Source organism: Ictalurus furcatus, chromosome 25 (genome assembly GCF_023375685.1).
Source record: "Ictalurus furcatus strain D&B chromosome 25, Billie_1.0, whole genome shotgun sequence".
Taxonomy (NCBI): Eukaryota; Metazoa; Chordata; class Actinopteri; order Siluriformes; family Ictaluridae; genus Ictalurus; species Ictalurus furcatus.
In genome coordinates, this window is record NC_071279.1 from 4,830,001 (window position 1) to 4,846,092 (window position 16,092).

A 16,092-nucleotide genomic window follows, 5' to 3' on the forward strand; every position below is an offset into this window, starting at 1 on the left:
CACTCAACACTTTACATTGTAGCAAAGTGTCATTTCTTCAGTGTTGTCACATTAAAAGACATGATCACATATTTACAAAAATGTGAGGGGTGTACTCTCCATCCATCCATCCATCCATTTTGCCTAGTGAACTGAAGTAGCTAGTCTGTACACCCATGTCTAGACAGAAACGTCTATACAGCACATAACCCACAGTGATGTGGACATGTGTTTATCTCTTACAGCGAGATTCTACACCCAATATAATCATCATTGAAATATGTGAATAATGATTGTATGATTATGGGAGAATTCCAACAATTCAGCATTTTGAATATCTCCCTGTATATTAGAAATAGTAATGAAAATTAAACAGATTTAGATCCATTACATACATGGATAACCTAGACATGTCCTAGCACAATGAAGTTACTACTGTAACTCTAGCAGGTTCTACCAATTTTAATTGTGTGCGTCATCACTGAGTGGTTAAAGTGGCATTGTTCTGTGAAACAAACAATTACATTTTGTTTACGTATAAACAGTGATTTTGTTTAATATAACATTGTGATATCTTTACCTGATATCAAAAGTTAGAAGCCTACAGCAATGTGATGTTAGTAATCAGCATTTTCCCCAAAAGCAGGCAAACAAAATGTGTTTGGAACCCTTGCAGTGCTGCTTAAGGCCAAACATAATCAAGGGACTTTCAAAATTCCTGAAAACAGAGAGCATCACACACTTAATGTCTTTTCATTTTCATCACAGTTTTGCATAGTACATGAATTGCAAAGGACAGGAAATCACTGGCATTAGACTGGAGATCAGACACAGCCTACAGCAGGCAAGACTTGAGATCAAATCAAAACAATGTAATTGTCCCAGATGGCTCTGTGAATCACAGCCATGCAGGACGGGCTAGAGCATTCATTTGGACTGTACAAATTGGTGTGAATTGTGGGATTTAGTGAGCACGCGATAGTTTACATGTTTACACTTTCAGAAATGGCAAACTGGCTGTCCCCAGAATCACAATCCCAAGAGTCTCTGCCCACTTCACATTACACAGAGATGAGTGATGAGTGCGAGTGAGATTTTCCTATCAGTCTTGGTCATTTGCTTGCGATTTGACTTTGGTGTTTACCTATGCAAGTAACTGTTCATGTCTCTTTCTTCCACTTGGTCCTTCAACAAATCTATCCATCTCCTTCCTGTCTCCTGCTTCCACATCCAGTGGACTGAATACAAAGCATGTGCACCAACCAAAGCCAATACTGCAGAGAGGGAGATTCAGTGACAGGTGCCAAAATGCACATCTATGCTATATATAGTTCTCCTGTGCTATATTCTGTACATTGAAAATACATGCACACTTATTGAGGGAATGGATTCCACGATTCAGGTAATCAGGGTTGTTAAATGGTTTGCTGCACTTTTTGTGATGGTACCATTATGTCCATCAAATACAAATACAAGATCATGATAACACTGCAAAAAAGGGAAAAAATGCCTCTAGCCACCAACACGAATAATCAGCTAACTGATGAAGCTTGATATGTACGTATGAAGCAAACCCCAAACCCATTAAGCAAAGCACTTTAAAACCAGTAATACGCCCATCTTCAGGAATCATTTTCCAGAACATTTCCAGTGCAAGTATTATGCAAACAGCTGATCAATTTACAGCCCACTAATTTCTACAGTTTGCAAATCAAGTAACCAATCAATGGGGGATGGGGGGTGTATGACAATGTATGGGAAGCAGATTAGGTGGTGAAACGGGTGACCCAGAATGGGTGAGAATGCTCAGGATTTGTTAAGGCGACACTTGTTAATGACGACACTGGGGTCCCGGATCGGGTGGCGACACTGGGGTCCCGGATCGGGTGGCGACCCGGTCGGGTGACAATTCAAGGGACACTAGAACTGTTGGTATGAAGAGCCACATTCATTCTTAAATCAGTGGTTATAAAGCACACAAATGCAGTGGAAGCACCATATTTCTCTTACCTGTTTTCTGTTGGCATATTTGTCATTTGATGACATTCAAAACTCACAAATAATGTAAATGCAGCTGAAGACTTATAGGACCAACACAACAATCAATCCCAATAGCACTAATCAATCATAAACAATCATGTCAGATCTCATACAATGATTTAATGCCAGATTTAATAAATGCAGGGTTTTTATTGCTCCTTTTGCAGAAATCCCACATTAAGTGAACATTATTCATCACTCCCATCTCAGGACCAGTTCTTGATCAAGACAAACACTGCAAAACTCTCAGCTCCTTAATGAATCTTGATGTCTTCTATTTTTGTGTCTGTGGACCTTGCGGGCATTCAGTCAAGAAGCTGACAGTCACCAGAACATGGTGATGGACTTTAAAACAAAACACTTACGTAGTATTTCACTTGAGCTACTGAATTGCAATGCTGCCTACAGTCTCAGTTTGTGAATTCTTCACAAGGAACAGTTTGGCTAAAAAATATTTTTTAAAAAATAAATAAAATTAAGTTAAAAAAAGAAAGAAAAGAAACACAATATTCCCCTTACCCCAAATGTACTGGATCTATGCTGGATCAGCTAACCAAGTAAGCACATAACTACCAGTTTAGCCTTGTGGAAACTGCTAAATCTGCTAAACTGTCTAAATCACTCTAAGCTATAAAAGCATAATTTGACTCCATTCCGATTCATAAAATAGCAGAATAAGTAAGTATTAAAATTAAACACGCCAATCAAATTGAAACTGATTTGAATCATTTCAGACAGATAATTTAGCCTTCAAACTTGGGGCCACTCCCCTGTCCAAATCTGAGGCTTGCACACAGTGAGACCAAACTATATCCTGAAAAACAAAGTCATTACAGTCATGTACATCACTGTTTTTAGCTCTGAGACTTCCTTTCGTCCATTTCTGAGACTTCCTTTCGTCCATTTCTGAGACTTCCTTTCGTCCATTTCTGAGACTTTCTTTCGTCCATTGTGGAACGTTAGTTAGTTAGATTCCATTATCACTTTTATAGCATGGATTCATTTTCCCAGCACACTCTCCTTTTTCCCGCTCTCTCCAAGTTAATAAGACAGTCATGGCCAAAATGCACAAAGTCCATGGTGGAAAATTTACTGACCATTACAAAGCACTGACATCGGGAGACTCATTTCAGAATATGTGGAGGGTCTAACTTACAGGTGCCTGTGTATGAGCGGTTACTATAGACGTGATAAAAGTTTTAGAACAAGTGCAGTAATATAAAATCTGTGACATTGTAATAAGTCAATATCACAAATGCATATAATTTCATGTTTATAATATATACTAAGCAGAGAGCAGTGGGTGCAGCTGCTGACATCTGGTTCACACAGAAATGTCACCATCAGAGCAGGGAATGGTCTGTCATGTGGGTGGGTGTGTTGTGTGTGTGTGTGTGGGGGGGGGGGGGGGGTAAACACATGAGTGTGGAGTGTGTAATCAGCTGGGCAAAGAGGCAAATGTGCCAGATTGGAGGCCTGCAGGAGCAGCATTCTGATAAACACAACAACACACACAGAGACATGGGGAGAGCGGAGCGAGAGAGAGAGAACGAGAGAGAGAGAGAGAGAGAGAGGCTACACATTATATAATAGGTGTTGTGCTTTTCTGCACTAATGGAGAAAAGCTGATGAGACAGGAACATCAAAGTCGAGGAAAGTTGTGATGCAAATACAGATGGAGGGCAGCAACATTCATAATTGTATCCATCTGAGGTGAATTAACTTATACATAAAGCTTTGTACCCAATGTTTCTGCAGATATTTTATATCGAATACTTTCCAGTTTCAGCTGAAGGAGTCTACTCTTTTGCCTAACGCTAAAACTGTTGGCATGCTGATTAAAAAGAAGTGTTATAACAACGTGACACAAGATCCATGCTGCACCCCTTCGTAGTCAGAACTCGGAAAAACCCGACCTCTGATACAGAAAAGTGTGATGGAATGGTCCATCAGCTCAGTATTCCCCGTCAAGAACTCAACATCCACCATCCGTCATAAATACACCTGACATCATGACAATATGGTGGCGCACACAGTCAGCAGTAACCACATTTCCCTTCGCATCATTCTACTTGATAAAACTTGGGTTTAATTGATCTGTAGTTTTTGACTGGGAAAATGTGTTAACAGGTCCAACAACTCTAAGATAAATTTGAAATGTAATTTGTAAGATTTGTAATGTAATTCCGTTGAATTCAGCCCAATTTCACTAATGCTATATGACCACACTGCAAAAAGTGTGCAAGTAAAGATCTCAAATAAAGTAAAATATATTAGAAAAAAAAAGTTGCAAAGTTACAATCTAATATTTTTCATTAGAAGATATTTCTATACTTCATTACAAATATTCAATCATACCATTAATCATAAATACAATTAAACCATTAATTTCTAGACATATTTGCTAATTTTGAGCTTGTTTCAAAATTGTCTTATTCTATTAAAAATATTTAGAAATTGACACTTATATTTGTTTAGAAACATTCTAATAAAGAGAATACTAATGAATTTGCCTCTATATTCAAGATATTTTTACTTTCTATGATATAATTTTTTACAGTGGATTGGGATAATGATTTTGTCATTGTTATTAGTAAAGATGAAGACAGACTGTTATAGAAAGACTGTTGACCTACTTTATATTTCATTTCTCTTCTTTAAATCACTTAGAAATAATTAATGTAGATCTTCTTTATATGTGCATCAAATTCAGAGAAATAAATATGACCTTGTTGTGGTTTCTGAGCAGAAGCACAGGAAAGCATTTTGATTAGAAACCTCTCCATGACTAAGCACACCGCATACCGACACTGAAGACTCCTTCCATAAATGTTAAACAAACACCTCCTTACAGAAAATCAAAGATTATGCATTGCTTTTTGTTAAACAACACTTTTTATCCATTTTTTTTTATTACTCTTTATTCGAGTAAGTGACATGTCTGCCTTACAAGTGCCTGTAAGGAGCTGTTACTAAAAAACAATAATAATAGTTATAATAATAAAAGTAATAAATAATAAAAGTACTAGAACGAGTGCATTAATATAAACCAGTGATTTGTCTTGCAGCCAGCACTACTGTCAGAGCTGCTGACATAGAAACATTTAACAACACCTTCTGACCAATCAGATTCGAGAATTCAACAGCGCTGTGGCTAAACTCAGTGTCTTATAATGAGTACACTTCCTTGAGTGAGCAGGGAATATTTATCTTAACTGCAACATACCTGCTCATTTCGAGGGTTGGACTATTAATGCAAAATCAAACTAAGAATCAGTTTGCTGTACAAAAGGTCTGAGATTTTTTGTTTGTTTGTTTTTAATTTAAAATGGGGAAACAAAGTTTTAGAATTCTGAAATATCCATATTTAAATGGAAGAAATTTGAGATAATGATAATGTTTTGTTCATTTGTACAAAAGGTCTGATTTTCCTCATGTCTAATCTCTTCTACCGGAGCGTGTGTTCAGACGACAGTCTGATGGATTTGACCTAAAATGGATCATAAGGTTCTGCACAAACTTGTTTAGTCCATGCCAGCTCAAGTGCACAGTGTCATTAAAGCAAAAATGTGGGCCGTAACCCATACTGAGAAACTCTGAAATTCATGTAAATATTTCACAGATTCTACATTTCACTCAAGTTGTTGTCAATAATATCATCTGCAATTAAAACTGTTGCATTCAATTAGAAAAGGCATTTTCACTAGTGCTCTCAGACTTTTGGACCCCGCAGTACATGTACAGAATTTGCCAGATGCTTTTATCTACACTGACCTACAGAAGTGCTTCACTGTCTACTAAAATATACACTTATGCAATGTGTAAAGAAACCCATAAGCCCAAGGCACTGCCACAAACAGGAGTCAGTGTTGATGTACGACTGCTTTAATGCACATGTTAGAATTGCCCCTTCAAAAGTGCCCACTCTTATTAAAGGCTTATTATAGACATCATTCTTCAGTCTACTTTTGAAGAGATCAAAAGAGGTTCTCCCTTTCCAGAACCTTCACACTATCTGTCCTCCAGTGGTGGAATGAACTTCCGACCTCAATTCGGACCGCAGAATCTGTCACTATCTTCAAAAAACAGCTAAAGACCCATCTCTTCCATGAACACCTAACTAACCCCTAAAATGCCAAGCCACATTATCCTTGTAAAAAATAAATACTTTTTTTTTTAAATGAAAAACCCTGACTCTGGCTCTTACACCTCTACTCTGCGCACTTTGCTTATCTAGAACTCAATTAAAAGATCTTGTATGGCAGCGCTGTTTGTATTGTTCTCTGCTTGATATATCACTTTGCTTGTGTTTCCTCAATTGTAAGTCGCTTTGGATAAAAGCGTCTGCTAAATGAATAAATGTAAATGTAGATCAAAGGACTCGGCTGTTCAGACAGTTAAGGAGAACCAATTTCACCGTTCAAATGCTATTCCAATTTTCACAATATTTACATATTCAATGGCTAAAAATCTACATTTTAATTTTTAAATGGAAACAATTTTCCTAATTAGCCTTCTTACCATTTTGCTAAATAACCCATGTGTGTTGTTTTAATGTAGGAAAAAAATCTTGTATGGCGTATTATATTTTACATTTTTAATATGTTTTTCATGGAATATAGTATTGTTGTATTTAAGTACTTAATTTCCAACAGACACTTATTGGAGACATTTCTTTTGAATTTTATAGGGTTTCTGTAATGAACTACAGGTTCTCCTATGCTATCATGTTGGACCTCATGTGGTGAGCATCTACTGTGAAGAAGTCTGCAAATTGTGTCTGTGGTAACACCTATGAAATGTAGAATACACCTAAATACCAGCAACTTTGGATAAATAGTGCATGTGTAACATTAAAGCTTTGGAAAGATGATGGTGTACAGACAGTCAGCTGTGCAGAGAAAGAGACAGATATGGATGTAGACAGACAAACATACTGACAAAAGGACACACAGAGACATATACAGAGAAAAATACACTCAGACAGAAATGATCAGAGACAATGAGACAGACAGTAAGACAGTCATATACAAATAGAGAGATGGACAGTCAGACAAACAGAAAGACAGTTGGGCAGACCAACAGATGCTCAGACAGAGAGAGAGAGAGAGAGAGAGAGACGCACAGAAAAAGACGGTAACAGTCAGAAAGGTGGTGAGATAGTCAGAGAAGACAGACAGACAGACTGTTTGGCAGAAAGACAAAACGATTACAGATAAATAAACAGAGAAACACGGACAGGCAGTCACACAGAAAAAAAAATAGTCATGGAGAGAGATGGAAAATGTCAGAGGTGGGGAAGAGATCATTAGACAGACAGACAGACAGGGACTGTCAGCAGAGTTGGGTATAACACATTACAAAATAACATGTTACTGTAAACTTTTTTTCTGACAACGCAGTAATGTAATTCATTACATTTTAAATTTATGTAATTTAGTTACTGAAGTCAATAAAATTGTTACTTTGTTACAAATTTATTGTTAAGAAAACAAAAGTAAAATGCATTTTTAAATTAAAATCATGTTTTGCGCGGCTGCCGGGGCGTAACCCGGCCTGGGCATTCAGGGCCCCGAAGATTTTTTCTTTAGCCCTGAATAATTCTCCCTTGGAGTGGTGTGTCACAACGTAACTGAACGTCAGTAAAAGAAGACGACGGTGTTGTAATAGGTCTGAACAGAGGTGAGATCAATCAGACAGGGTTTACAGGAAAATACGTGGAAACACTCGTGTCTTATTGACTGACAGATCTCTCAATTCTGCCAAATGCTAGCTAACAGTCAGTGTGAGGAAAAACTGAAACTGAAACAGTAACATCCTCTGATGCTGAGCAGGAAAACAAGGTGTTTAAATATCTGTACAAGTTCCAGTTTACGTGAACATGATATGAGCAGAGCATGAGGACAGATAATGTAATCTGCATGGCTCTATAGCTAAACCCATACAGTGATAGCTTAGCTGTTCCTCTCCTTAGCTAGCGACACCAAACTAGCCTATTTAGAAATGTTTTATATTTTATCGGTCTCATATTCCTACAAACAGAGACAACACCTGAGGCATGTTTTATGATAAATCCAGCTTTTTTTGTATTTATGTAGGTTTGATAGGTTTTGAAATGAACTTGAAAGTAAAGTAATTAGTATCTGATTACTGCATGTAAAAAGTAATATAATCAAATAGCAATTTTAAAAAGTATTCATTCGTAATCTGTAGTGGATTACTTTTATTTTTTGAGTAATTTACCCAACACTGACTGCCAGAAAGACGCCCCACAGAAACATCTATTACTCTTTCCGTCTAATGTATGATGGTAAACTTCAAATAAACAACCCACTTTTAAAGAAGCCCAGGAGTTTCATCAAAATGATGCTCAGATCTTTTATGTAACGAGGTCAGAAAACTTGCATGAATAGCAAACAAACAGCACGACATCCCCACACACCCAGCATACTGCTGAGATCTCAGAACGTCTGGCTTTCTTTAGAACCATTAAGGAACGAGCAGAAAACATGGCACTAGCCAACAAACAAAGCTTTACATAATACACCCCCCCCACCACACACACACACACACACACACACACACACACACACACACACACACCAAGCTGCAGCTCAAACACATAGAACACACAGAGTGTGTGTATAGGTGTGGAATCTGGAACTCAGGCCACATGAATTCAAAGCACAGTGTCAATGTAGATTCATCTGGTCATTATCGCAAAATAAACACTGATATGAAGATCAGCACCACATTTATTTAGTTAGTTAGTTAGACAGGTAACACTTAACAATGGACATTGTTACCGAGCAGCATCACACTGTGCCCAGGATAGCCTCAGATTCCTGTTCATGGCTGACAGGAGTGCAACCCAATGTGGTCTTCTGCTGTTATAGCCCATCCGGCCCAAGATGCAATGGGTCATGCAAACCATTAGTTTTTGAACTCAAGCATTTTGATTAAATTTCACAGCAAGACTAGCAGCACTGTCTACTGTACATCTACAAACAAACGCAGATGTTTACCTAAAACATCTAATGACACTATGGAGGAGGTTCACCTCCCACAACACACCAGTATGCTCATTAGAGAAGCTGGAGAAGGAGCAAAAGGATGAAAATGTTGTCCCATAAATAAAGCCATATTCATTTGTGCCTGTACAGAGGTGGTGATTTAAATGCTAAGGCATCCACATCACAGTCCCCTCCAAAAGTACTGGAACAGCAAGGCCAAATTTGTGTGTTTGTTTTTGCTATACACCGAAGACATTTGGGTTTGAGATCAAAATGTGAATATGAGACAAAATAGATCAGAATTTCCGCTATTCCTTCTTGATATTTATATCCAGATGTGTTAAACAACTTGGAACATGGCACCTTAGGTGGCAGACCACCGAAGGGGGGTTCCCCTTCAGTCTTCTCTTCAGGAGGTGAAATGCTGCTCAACTGGGTTAAGATTTGTTGATTGACTTGGCCAGTCGAAAACCTTCCACCCTACCCCCCCCCTTTGCTTCATGAAGAAGTTCCTCCCGTTTAGATTGCAGCCATACAATCCCAAGCCATGACACTACCTCCACTGTGCTTTACTGAGGAGCTCGTAGGTTTTGGATCTTGAGTAGATCCTTTCTTTCTAGATACTTTAGCCTTTACTTCACTTTGGTAGAGTTAATCAGAAGTTAGTTCATTTTGGTTCTAAAACTTTTGTGGCTCATCTCTTTATTTCTTCACGAATTTCTATCTGACTTTCAGATTGCTCATGAGTGGTTTGCCTCTTGTTGTATGGCCTCTAAATTTCTGCTCTCAAAGTCTTCTTCAAAAGGTGGATTGTAATACCTTCACCCCTGCCCTGTGGAGGTTGTTGTGTTATTGACTGTTGTTTTTTTTTGGGGGGGGGGGGGGGGGGGGTAGTTAAACAGCTCTCACAATAATTCTATCAGCTGTTGTTTTCCTTGGCAGACCTGTTCCATGTCTGGTTGTTGTATTAGCTATGCCCAATGCTCTGATCAATTTTGCCCTTTTCTCAGATTCAAAATGGCTTGTTTTTCTCCCATAGACAGCTTTCCGGTCTTCATGTTGGTTTATCCATGGAAACCCAGGGCTCAAACCAAGAGTAAACAGTCAGAGCTATTCATTGTTTAAACAATCGATTTAACAGGACACGCCTAGGCAACAAGAAACACCAGTTAGTCACGTTACAATATTTTTGATCACTTGAAAAATGGGTGGGTTCAAAGAAAAGGTGCCATGTTCCAAGTTGTTTAACACGTCTAAAAGTAACATTTAGGAAATGCAAGCTGAAATTATGATTTTATCACCTCCTATTCATCTTTTGATCTTAAACTCAAATGTATTTAGTATATAGAACAAAAGAACTGGCTTTGATGCTCTAATACTTTCAGAGGGGACTGTACAAATGATCGGATAGCTAAAAATGTAAACGTTATGGGAAAATAAGCTTTGAAATAATAAGACGGCGTTGGATCAGTTTTTCAGCTTTGTGCACGAGCACAACAGATTTAATAGATAACTGGAGGCGTGCGTGAATATATACTGGCCCATGGGGTAGTTTGTTTTCCTCTCCGTGTGATGCTCAAAAAATGCAACTAAAATAATGAACCATGTTTCTCATAACTCCATGTCCCTTTTTTTTTTTTTTTTTTTTTTTTTAATGAAAGCGTCTGATCTAGACTATGTAGTCTAAAAAACTGCACTGGTCCATTTAACTGAAAACATAAAACTGTTACAACTATATTCTTTTAAAAAACTGCGCAAAAAAAAATTAAATAAATAAAAAATGTGTCTCCTGCTAAATCTTTATGGACAGTTTTAGGTTATGAATTGAGTGTGATTTGAATGGTGGTACTGTAATGTTAGATACAGGTTAGGTGGGAACCAGTCAAGCCAAAAGATTAGGGTTGGGGAGAAAATAACCCATGCCTCACAATTCTGTCTTGAACAAATCTGCACTGATGCACAAAAACACCACAATCAGACTTTTAATTGAATAAAGTTAATAATACTAGATACCGCTGATGAAAAGAAAAATGCTATCATCAGACAGGGCTGTCGAATTTTAATTACTTGAAAGATTTCGAATTCAAAACCTCATTGTTCAAACAGAAATGCTGCAATGATTCGGCCTGGAGGTGTTGGATGTAATAAAGAAAGATGCTGTGTGTGGGATGTAGATATGCAACTCAGCACTGCAGCAGCCTATTACTGGAAAATCAGCTTTCCCTCTCGAGCCAGCCATTAAAAGAGATATGATTTAAGCCATATTATCTGTACATCAAAGGTAGGCGCCGTAGAGCAGGAAAAAGCAGAGGAGGACGAACCAAAGGAAAGAGTGCAGGTAATCCTGAGAGATCGCAGACAAGATTTTGATGATCGTGTAATCTCGTCAGCTGGCACTCTTCAGGAGAGATGGAGAAGTTAATGGAGTCTACTGCTTATTTTTATACCACAGGGATGGAAACACCAGCAATGCTGAGACCCAAAGACGTGCTCCACTTCTCCAAGACCTCATGTCTAAATTTGCAAGGACTGTGATGATCTCCTACCTGGCTCAGTACAGTTCTTCTCCACAGTCTCGTTGTTTTGCGCCAAGGCCATCAGTCTCCTGCCCCAATGGGGGTCAACGTTTATCCCTCCATCTACGATCATTCCATGGCCTGGAGAAAAATGGAAATGCTGGTCATTTCACCACATTGAGCGTCAACGCACAACACCAAAAAAAACAAAAAAAATAAAAATGTAAAAAACACATTTTACATAAACTGTCATTTAAAAGCACATCTAGCTGGTAAACAGACATGTCCTAAAATGCATCATGTCCAGGTTTTATCTGATGGCTCCCCAATTCTAGTAAGATTGAGTTGTATGACTGATGTGTGATCAGATTGATTCACATCCTGATAAAATCACACGGCAGCCTCGACACAATCTCATTGTTTCAAGGAGTAACATGTGTCCTATAATTCTACCAAATCATAATCGTTAGCTGTAATAATTGGAAGCCATTATAAAAGGTTAGACTATTGTTCGTGAACTAACTAAATAAATAAATAAATACTACCAGCACCTGACTTCTTGTAGCCATGTTTGAAACTGGAGAAAGATCACATGACAGGAAATTCATATATTGAAGTTCTAGCATGGTGACTTGATGAGGTGTAAATGTTCACACATGGCCATTTTTCTCAATTCAAATCACTAGCAAGAGGTGTAATAATGGCAAACAGACCAAACATTCTTGTGCAAGTAGTGTAATGCTACTTTGTACAGATTTAAGGAAAGAAAATGGGAGCATACTTGTTAAGATTAAGATTCATTATCGTGTAATCAGCAGTCTATTCATTTATTTATTTCCTACCCAATTATTTAGGTAATGTTAAATACAACAGCAGAATTTATTATAGAGAATTATTTAGCCCCATAATGAGATGCAATCGCCACTGTGCTGCTCTGTTCTTAAAACAATATTGCAGGAGAGCAGATATATAAATCAGAGTTCTTGTCTGCCTTCTTAAGTTAACGATATACAAAAAGTAAACACAAAATGTAGATAGATTTCTTAAGCTTCCAGCTCTGGTAGGTCACACAACATTAAGGGCTGGATGATCATTGATAAAATATGAATAATGATTTTTGGCTTAGAATTCACTCACTTTGAAGAACCAATTTAACCTTTTAAGGGTCACAGACCCTGTCCCAGGAACATTGGGCATGAGACTGGAGCACACACACTGGAGGGAATGCTATCCCATTCCCACTCACATTCACACCTGGGGAGGAAATTCATCTTAGCAAATCCACTTACTGGCATGTTTCTGGGAGTTGGATGAAAACTGAAGAACACTGATGAAACCCAAACAGACACAAGGAGCTTCACACGTGCCTGACTTAGAATTGTGATCACGATTTTCACTCACGAGACTTTGACCCATTTTGCAAGAAAGAGTAGGTATATTTATGACTCTGACACTGCACCAGCTGCTTGACTGTAACAGATAGTAGCATGTACTGGGAGCTACATTTGTTTATGAATGACCGAGCATTCATTTCCAATTACTGATTTATTGGTGTATTTGTAATGCCGTAGCCAAAATCCTGAGCAAAATGAACTGCTCTTTAGTATAAAACATTATTCAGGTTGCCATAAGCATGGTGTGTCCAACTGAAGTTAAAGTGAAGCAGCAATATGAATGGCTGTTTAAATAATTAATTGTGGAGGTATTTCTGTTGCCCTGCCTAGAGCAACTCATAAGCCACTTGTGGGTGAAAGTCAGGTTTGATAAATGCACCCTATGCATAATGCATCAATGGCAACTTTTGATCAAGATGTACAGCCATGACACACTCACCCTTTTCATCCACTTCATACATTTAATCTGTTTAGTGATACAAAATACTAAACATAAATATCAATCTGTTTAGGACAAACGTGTTCCTTCTGTCAAGGAGATGTTTGGGCAATTTTAAAATTAGCTCACAGCTGAGCTTTTCTATGTAGTTTCTTCCTTTTTCTTCTTTAGGTACATGCATGAGGTCATGTGGCACATCGTCGAGCGAATAAGGGGAATAGTGTTGCCCTTTTTTCCCCTGAAGGATGCCAAAAATATTTTGGCTACAGTAATGATACAATTCTTGAATTGAACCACACTGAGAAACAAATCAAGATCACAATTTTCTTTTTGTGCAGCCCAATCTATAACCAATCGAGGAGTTCCAGAAGTGTACCAAAAGGTCATATTGTACCCAAGTATCGTCTTGCTAATAAATCTATTTTTATACTTGCACTGGTTAACACAAGGGATAAAAAGCATAAATATGAAGTAGTAAAAATAAAGAAAGAAAAAAAAAAAAAAAGAGAAGCCATCAGTAAATAGCTATGTCATTTCATGTATGCAAACTAAACTGATTAATACAGAGGCCAAAATGGATGATGCTAGTTAGCACCTTATGAAACACACCCTGCAACAATACAGCTTTCATTTTCAAGGACCATATGGACTAATATCCAGCGTGAAGTTCAGTCACAACCCAGCATCCTGCCCATCTAAGAGACGTATGCTGAATTTGAATCAGACAAGGGGCAGATTAAATGATGATTGATACAGCAAACAGCTGCCCGGTCAACACGGATGCAAGGACAAATGCCAATCACCACTGATGTCCAAGTCATGACCTCCGATTTATGCCCATTAGCATGCAGCCGAACATGCACTAAACATCCCTTTACATAAACCTACTGAACTGTACAGAGTTCATTTCATTGCCATGGCAACAACTCTTGCAAATCAAGTTAAAGTACCTCCTTAAGAAAAAGACATGAACAGTTCAGATAGTTGTTTTTTTTTTAATCAATAACAGTAAGACAAATTGAATGGGAATGTCAAATCTAACAAAACTCCTCGTGGAGCTACACACGGAATAAAGCACTAAAGTGCTATACTACAGTGCTTTTGAACGATCAAATTAGAAGATGTGTATTCATCTTCTATAACAGCAGCTCTTACAGCAGTTCAGGCTATAACAAATGATAGGTTTACATTAATGAGCTAGTTTTAATAGTGCAAATAAAGATGCCACTCTGCTTTTCAGTTATATACTCAATTATACAGTAATGTTCTGGCTATTTATTAGCACCCTAGAGCTTTTTTTTAATTTATATTTATTCCTGAAATTTCAATCGATAGAACACATTAGGCTCAAGTTGACATTAAGTCCTAATTGTTTAAGAGTTATTGGACTAAACCCATTCACTTTGAAGGACCAGTCAAAAAGGTTAATAACTATAAGAACTCGGCAATAAATACGACTGATGTAAATGGTGGTTTCTGCTGTGTACAAAAAAAAACAAAAAAAAAAACAATTGAAAGATAATTACATATCCTGTGGCTTTGATTTATAGACCCCACTTTGAGAACCACTGGTCTATGGCAATGTCTCATTAAAGGATTGGACTTTAGATTCTCACATATTTACACTGTTTCTTAAACAAATGTATCTAATGACATTATGAAATCATATTATATATTATTTATAATTATGTATACACATACATATATTATATAATATTCATATATATATATATACACATACATACATACATACATACACACACACATATATGTATATATATATATATATATACATATACACACACACATACATATATAAATATATAAATTGTGTGTGTGTGTGTGTATGTATATATTATATATAACATATACATATACACACACATATACACACACATATACACACACATATACACACACACACACACACATATATATAATATCTACTGACATTATGAGTCAGCTGTTATGCTGCTAGAAAAGCATGACTGCTGGAGAACCAAACACATGCTGGCTTCGTCAGTGGAAAAGGGATGTGAGAGGCAGAAATATGCCATTCAACATTTCCCCTTAATTTAGTGTTGCTATCACTGTGTCCATCAACTGGTCATCACCGGAGTGGTGAATTAGGGTTATTACCTTCAGCCAAACAGGAACATTCAGACAGGAGTCCACTGAGGTAGAGAAATGGAGGGAGAGAGAGGGAGTGGACTAGTTGATAGAAGGGGTGTGTGCATTTTTCCTTCTTTGATCCCTCGGTTTCAGATCATTATGAGTGCAATCATGAGAGCTAAGGAGCACCGACGCACCCACAGCGCCTTTCATCATGCCACCATTACACAAAAAGACAACCATTACTGATGATAAATGCTTTGCATTCACATCCCACACTTCCTCCTGCGAAAGTTAGCATTCTCACTAGGAGATCATCTGCTGTATAATGTTGTTTTATCATTATTAACACAGCTCGTGTCCCTCCCCCCAGACTAGTTCTTTACATACAGGAGACTATGACAGGATGTAAATGATGACTGTTAGTATGCTATAAGCTATAAGCTTATAGTTCCATAGTTCCAAGCTATATATAGCTTATAGTATGCATAAGCTAGTAAGCTATGTTAAAGCTTCTGTGAAAGGAGAATTTATCAGTTAGTATATTCAGTATGCATATGACGCCAACTACAGAGTTGTGAAAAAGTATGATAGTGTGT

At 37.6% G+C, this 16,092-nt stretch overlaps 1 protein-coding gene across 1 annotated transcript in view; it reads right to left on the bottom strand.

The window, feature by feature from the left end:
• slc24a4b (solute carrier family 24 member 4b) overlaps nt 1-16,092 on the bottom strand; it is a 56,088-nt gene that overhangs the window by 36,280 nt on the left and 3,716 nt on the right. Inside the window, exon 2 of the mRNA XM_053614219.1 lies at nt 11,579-11,689. Coding sequence (XP_053470194.1) covers nt 11,579-11,689 — 111 coding nt within the window. The remainder of the gene's footprint in view (nt 1-11,578; nt 11,690-16,092) is intronic.